The sequence below is a fragment of the Fulmarus glacialis genome, unplaced genomic scaffold, assembly GCF_000690835.1.
Source record: "Fulmarus glacialis isolate BGI_N327 unplaced genomic scaffold, ASM69083v1 scaffold19295, whole genome shotgun sequence".
Taxonomy (NCBI): Eukaryota; Metazoa; Chordata; class Aves; order Procellariiformes; family Procellariidae; genus Fulmarus; species Fulmarus glacialis.
Genome location: NW_009215158.1, coordinates 3,408 through 10,453, shown reverse-complemented (window position 1 = coordinate 10,453; position 7,046 = coordinate 3,408). Strand labels below are relative to the sequence as shown.

General features: G+C 56.8%; 1 protein-coding gene across 1 annotated transcript in view; it reads left to right on the top strand.

Annotated features, from left to right (window-relative positions):
- Positions 1–6,985, top strand: part of LOC104077569 (A disintegrin and metalloproteinase with thrombospondin motifs 7-like) — a gene marked incomplete at both ends in the record, with an annotated part of 8,223 nt that extends 1,238 nt beyond the window's left edge. The window contains 3 exons of the mRNA XM_009578851.1: positions 1,647–1,773; positions 2,343–2,556; positions 5,796–6,985. Coding sequence (XP_009577146.1) covers positions 1,647–1,773; positions 2,343–2,556; positions 5,796–6,985 — 1,531 coding nt within the window. The remainder of the gene's footprint in view (positions 1–1,646; positions 1,774–2,342; positions 2,557–5,795) is intronic.
- Positions 6,986–7,046: the final 61 nt, after the last annotated feature.

Genomic DNA, 7,046 nt, shown 5'->3' with positions numbered 1-7,046 from the left:
CCCCGCAGCTTCAGCAGGGTCGTGTCAATCCCAGCTGATTGCACAGCTCTCCCAAGTCACGGGTCAAGTACGTGTTGCAAAAAGGAGGACAAAAGCAGGCAGCGAGGCAGCGTGTTGAGGGTGAGGTCATCCTGAAAAATGTCATCCCATGAGTGCTGCAGACCGGGAGCAGGAGGCTTCGGTGGGTCATTTGTCCATGAGCTGCGGCCAGGGCAGAAGGCTGCCAAAAAAAAGCTGTGCTGCTGTCAGTTGGCTCCCCTTCAGACACAGCCTCCCCAAAATCCTCGAGAGGGTGTGCGCATACGTGCACACACGTGCTCTGATGGCTGGATGTGGCTCTGGACGGCGGTGCCAGGACGACGCTCCCCCCGCGGGCTGCAGCATCTCCACCGATCACCGTCCTGCCCCGCACGTGCTCCTCCAGCTTGGCAGCCCCAAACACATGGTTCATCCTGCGCCACGGCTGCAGAGGCTTTCCGCAAGGGGAGAGGTGGGGAAAGGCTTTTCTCCCTGGCCGGAGGTCCCTCCGGCAGCGGGATGCTTTCTGCGGAGCCTCCACCGGCTGCATCGCTGTTAAATCCCTATCCCTGCTATTAGGCAGCTTGTGGAAGGGCGTTTTTCTACATCTCTTTCATCTCACTGCTGACTATAAAAGCTGTAGGATAGTAAAGGTTTTACTCCAGAGATTTCTGCTCAGCAGCTCACCCAGCAATGCCCCTTTGCATTGCCTGTGACCAAAGCTCACAGCCGGAGGCCACCAGGACCGAGCTGGGGTCATTGCAGAAATCTGAGAGTGGAAGCCAGCAGAAGGGTGGAGATGTTCCTGCTTTTAACCCGTCTGGTCCCTGTGAACCACTTGGTACAGAGACAAAGCACTGGGAGGGCGAGTGGAGATGTCCCATGGAGTTTGCGAGGTTGAAGCAAGCCACCTCTGTGAGTTTGGGGTCTGCCGACAGTTCTGGACATGGTTGTCCTCACCTTGCCTTCTATGGAAACTCTTGCCATTCCTTAGGTATTTCCCGACATTCCTAAGCCCTGAAAGAACAGGTATAATCCGGCAGCTTTTTTCTAAGGGAGAACAAGGTTTGCCAACTCTTTCTGTGATCTGTTTTTAGCTTTCTGCGTGAGCAGCCCTTGACTCGGTCTTAGGGCAGGAGCCGAGGTTTGCCTTGTACTGGACAGACAGACACCGTGTCCCTCCAGCCCAGGGAGGAGCTTTGGCTGAGGTCTACTGCTTGTAATGCCGGGGAGCCTGTGTCCTGGCTGGACTGGCGTTGCTTCCATCCATCCATCCATCCATCCAGTCCCAGGTGTCCCTGCTTTACAGCTGCGTGTCCAGGGTCATTCTCCAGCCCAGTTAAGCTCCGTAGGTCTCATCACACACATGTTGGATTGAGACCAGGTGTCCAGCTCTGCTTTTCCCACCCGGGTACACTGGGAGCACTGGTGTCATTGGGCTCCGTGAGAGCATCAGTACCTCAGCAGAAGCGGGCTCTCGACTTCCAGTTTCAATGGTGGTTCCATTTTCTTTCCCCTGTTTTGGTGGCCCAAGCTTACCTTAAGGCCTCCTCTCGCCTGCTGGCAGAGGATGCTCGGTGGTTCAGTTCGATTTTCGTCTCGAGCCAAGCCCTCGCCTGTGTCCGCAGGGGTGCAGCGGCAGATCGTGCACTGCGTGGAGAAGCTGGCCGGCATCGTGGAGGAGCGGTACTGCGACGCGCTCACCCGCCCTGATGACCAGCAGAGGACGTGCAGCGAGGAGCCCTGCCCGGCCAGGTCCACTGGATTTCCCCTCGCTCCTCCTCAGCAAAGCTTTAATCTCCAAGCTGCCCTAAGGGGGTGACCAGAGTCGGGGGGACCTCAGTCGCTGCTGTGCCTGGACTGCACAAGGACACGTGCAGCTATTTGCACCCCTGGGTTTGCACCTCTCCTCTCCTTCGTGCTTGAGAACGGGTCCCAGACCCTGCGTCGGTCCGTGGGATCAAATCCCTGTGGTTGCCCGACCGCCTCCGCAGACCACGAGCTGCACGGGAAGGCACCATCCTGGCAGGGCCAGGAGCCCCTTTGCGCAGATAACCATCCCCGGCACAACGTGGGGACTGATCCGTCCCTGCCCTTGGGCTGGAACACAGGCCGCAGTGGGGATCCTAATTCCCCCGGGCCCCGCTGATCGTTACGGGCTGCTGAAGCCTGCGTGCATCTCGTGTGCATCTCCTGGCCCCAAACACCTCTCAGTTCGTGGTGGCTAAAACCCACCGCCCCGAGCACTCGGTGTGGTGGGGCACGGGACAGAGCCCGGCCCGTCCCGCGCCGGCTGAGACATTTTCCTTTCCGCGTTTCCCCAGGTGGTGGGTCGGCGAATGGCAGAAATGCTCGGCCACCTGCGGCCGGTCGGGGCTGATGAAGAGGACGGTGCTCTGCATCCAGAGCGTGGGGCTGGACGAGCAGAGGGCCTTGCAGCAAGCAGACTGCCAGCACCTCTCCAAGCCAGACGCCACCGCGCCCTGTCACCGGGAGGTCCCCTGTCCCTCCCAGTGGGCCATGGGGAACTGGTCCGAGGTGAGAAGGAGCGTCGGGGAGGTCCCAGTGTCTTGCAAAGCTGGCGGGAGCTGGGGGCAAGGTGCCCCAGCCATCCTCAGCCTGCCCGAGCGTGATGGGCGTGCTCCTGCTGACGGGGAGATTCATGGATGTGTTTCTGTGGGCTCGCGTTGTAACACCGTCACACGGATGGGAATTTTGTGGCACGGGGGGGTCTCAGAGCGAGGAAGGAGCACCGGGCTGTTTGACTCTGCCCCATCCTCCCTGAAGGGTGCTCCGTGCTTGATTGCAAGGAGGGCAGAAACAAGAGGTTTTCAACCCTTCAATGTATTTTCCAGCACCGCAAGCCTTCCCCTTTGTTTTGGCAGAAGCCTTAGAGGTAATTCTTGCCTGCTGAAGCAGGGTGCTAGGGGCAAGGCAGGGTCTGGATGCACCGTGCCTGTGAGTGCTGGCCGGTGGGCATCTGCTCCCCGGCAGCGTGACCTGGCGCTGGGGCGAAGCTGCCCCGACTCTGCCGCAGGGGTGGGCAGAGACCCCCGCAGCAACGCTCCCGGGGGGGGAGGCATCACAAATTTTTCAACAATTTTTTTAAAAAGAGAGGGAGAGATCAAAAAAAAACCCCATGTATAAAATGCCATGGTCTGTGGACACCCTGTGTAGCCTGTATTTATTTTTGTATTTCTGTGGATCAGCGTAACCGCAGGTTGAGGGTTTTAACCAGGAAATTATAACTCCTAATTTAAGCAGTGTTTTCAGAAAGTGTTCAGTGTGAAGACAAGTATCGGGAGAGAAATGAGAGAGCCTGGGAACTGAGCTTGTTGCTAAGAAACAAATGGAATAAAAATGCGAACAGAAAATTTGAAGGCTAAATGAGAGCTATTTAGAAATATTTTTCTAGGGGCCCACAAAAGCCACAATTGCAGGGCTGAGAAAGAAGGCTGCAGCAGTTTAAAGGGAAAATCATGAATTGCTCGCGGGTCTGTGCTGTGCGCGGAGCCAGCCCAAGCTGTCCCAGTCGTCCTCTGTGGTGCTGACATCAAAAGATCTGTGAGCCCAGGAAAAATGTGCTCGAGGTTTTGAGATATCTGTAATTTTTCTGTCCTTCTTTCACTTGAAGTGAGAGCCTTTCTTCTCCCTTTCCACCACCACCAGTAAGTAGAGAAATTTGAGGGGCTTGGAAGCTTCCCAGAAATGTGATCCTTCTGTCCAGCGACAATAATAGGGGGTTGTTGCTTTTTTTGTACTCGCAGACCCTCGGGCAGGGCAGCACGAACGCCTGTCTGGCACCGGCAGCACCCGGGCAGCCCGCGAAGCTGAAGGGATTATTTGCAGTTTGGGTAGCCCAACAAAGTGCTTAAACACTGGGACTTAGTGCCTTCAGAAGGACCCTAAAGCAGTGTATATCCAGCTCTATGGACTTCCCAAAGAAGTTATCGGTGCATTCAGAAGCTTTATTTGTGGTCTATTAGTACACGAGGGTCTGCATACAGGAGCATCTGTCTGTGCTGGCCGGAGCACGTCCCACCATCAGCCTGCTGTGATGCCTCCTGCAGCCGTGTGCTTGATGCTGAGCTCTCCTGCGAGCTCTGGGTGTCCCTCCCTGAGGCTCCTAACAGCCGTGTTTCTTATCTGTGTCCCGGAGGCTTTCCTGATAACCAAGCCTTGGCAAATAAGCCCTCTCCTTCCCCCTGAAAGAGCTTCGATACTTGGAATTTTTCTCCTGGATGGAGTTGGAGGGATTTGCTGAGAAATTTTAGCTTAAGGTGCATGCTGCAGGAATTGACCTCTGTTTCCCCTGATTTGGCCATCCCAGTAGGGTGAAGCAGCTTGCTTGCACCCCTCCTGCAGATGTTAATGTGTGGTAATGTTTTATTTCAGCAACATAATGTAGCTGGTGGAAATGCCTGGCCATGGCCATGGGGTGTTATGGATTGTCCCTCCTGCTGGGCACAGTCCTCGGGATTGCTTCTGCTCCTACGCAGGAGACAGGGAGCTGGGGAGGCTGCAGCCGGCACGGCACGGCACGGCACGGCACGGCATGGGGCCCCGGCTGCTGGGTCAGCATCTCCTCTGGACAGCCCCTGCCTGGGAGGAGACGTCCCGCAGGGTGGGCACCCACCCGGGAGCCCAGCAGGACCAGTGCGGGGAGCAGGGCTGGTCCTGACCAGGCACCAGGCCCTCGCGAGGACTGAGCAAAGAAAGGCTCAAAATACAGGAGTACGTACTGTTTGGGGAGCACATCTCCCAGCCAGCCCAGCCCAGCGGCTCTGCCTGTCCACCTTAACCTTTTAATTTCCTCGTGCTTGTGGCTGTGCATCAAACCCTTGCCTCAGCCCATCCAAATAGCAGGGCTTTCAGCAGAAATCCCCTCTGTTGGTTTGTTTGCCTTCTTGACTGTTCTCCTTGGCCGGGCTGTGTAAGGCACTTTGACGTACGTGACTAACGCTCTGTGCATCTGTCACCGCAAACTGCAGTGGCCAGTGGCTTGTGCAGCCCACATGTGATGTTACTAGCGCTATGATTTACTTATCCAGCAGAAAATTTTGCTGTCCTTCTTTCCAGCTTGTGGGTTTCTTTTATACTGAACAATCTCAAAGAGACCATTATGGTGGACGAGGGGATGTCCTCAACAAAGCTCCTTATTGACCCTTGCTTTTTCCCTACTAGGACAACACCCATCTTGTTATCCCCTGCTTCAAAAAATTCTCTTCTAGAAGAAGAGATGTAATTCATGGCGATAGGTCATAGAAGAGAGCTATTAGATCATCTTACCCAATGCCCTTCACAATGTCCATCTCCTGGGAAAATTGTTTCTGGCTGGAGTGCAGGTCAAGGATCACCGTGAGCAAAGTACCCTGTGATACCAACCCTGCACTGGGATGGTCTTTAATGGGGAGACAGCCCCGGAGGTAGACTGGGCCAGTAGTAACGCTGCTTAGCAGTGTGACCACTACCCCCTGCTCCCGACCTCTGGTACAGGGGACCCCATGCCCCAGCTGGGACTGGCACAGGAGACGTCTCGGGACCCAGGTGGGTGGTGGGAGCGTGGCAGAGCAACATGGAGCCCCTTCTCTCTGTGCCCAAAGCATCGTGGCACACGGGACGGTCAAGCACCCGCTTCCATAGCCTGGAGGGGAGCACCGGCGAGGGGCACGGGCACTGCCGCGGCACCGCTGCCGGCCCCTTCCCCGCTCCTCCTGCTGCAGCCTGCGTCGCCTGTGCTCCCATCCCTGACGTTTGCATCTCTCTTCCTTTCCCAGTGCTCCGCAACGTGTGGAAATGGGACACAGAGACGCCCTGTTTACTGCAGCAACAGCACTGGAGCCGCTTGTGACCCTGCAGAAAGACCCAGCTCGGAAACTATTTGCTCCTTGCTGCAGTGCCAGGAGAAATTAGACAACGCCAACACGGACTGGTCTGGCAGTGGGTCCTCCAGCAGAGAGATATTTAATGAAATACATTACATCCCCAGCAACCACATTGCTAAATTTAACCCCTTAATTCCAAATATTCCAGAGTCCAGTGATGTCAATATCATTACTGAGGAGGACTTCTCAGCCAGAAAGGGAAATGTCTTTGTTGACGATTTTTACTATGATTATAATTTTATCAACTTCCATGAGGATCTGTCTTACTATCCCTTCACGGAGAAGGAGACCAAAGGCGAGGAGCATAAGCCAGAGCTGAGCACCAACGACGTGGAGGGGTCCCATGAGATACCCGCTGATGTCCTGCACACCATCAAGGTGGGAGCAGGAGCAAGTGAGAACCATCTGGTGACCAGCGAAGCAAACGCTTCTGCTCCCGTGCACGGCGAAGGAGAGACGGAGCCTGGGGGTTTAGCCACGAATGACTTCCTGAGCGTGGTCCCTGAGGATGTGGGGACAGCCGCTCCCGACCACACTATCCCTCACCTCTCGGGTGAGGAGGAGAACGCAATGCTTGCGCCCCGCTCCGAGGACCTCCTGCCCACCCAGAGCACCACGAGTCACGACTCTGCAAACAGCCACGACCACCTGCCCTCGGGTGAACCCCAAGGAGCCGGGCCGACGAGGCCCGGACCTGGGCAGGATGCTCCAGCCGGCAGCCTCGCTCCCCGGGCTCCTTACCCAGCTGATCCCTCCTCGCCGCTGCCCGCTGGTGCAGCCAACACGTCCAACAGCCTGGGAGAACCGGGGAGCACCGGGGAGGGGCACATGAGCACAGAGGGGCCGGGTAACGCCGGCAGTGAGGAGCACGACATGGCCGGCTCTTCAGGGAAAGGCCATGAAGACTCAAGGGAAATGGGTCTTGTCGTCACCGGTGATGCTAACGGTGCTGCCCCCAAGACCCAGGAGCAGGAAGGGTGGGCAGAAATGCTGGAGGGGACGGCGGGCACGCACGCAGTGCCGGGGGCCGACATGCAAGCCAGGGTGGCAGATCTTTCCTTCCCCACCCTGCAGGGACCGGGGTGGGAGATGCAAAGGAGCGCTGGCAGCACCCATCCCGCTGCGGGTCCCTATCCCACGGGT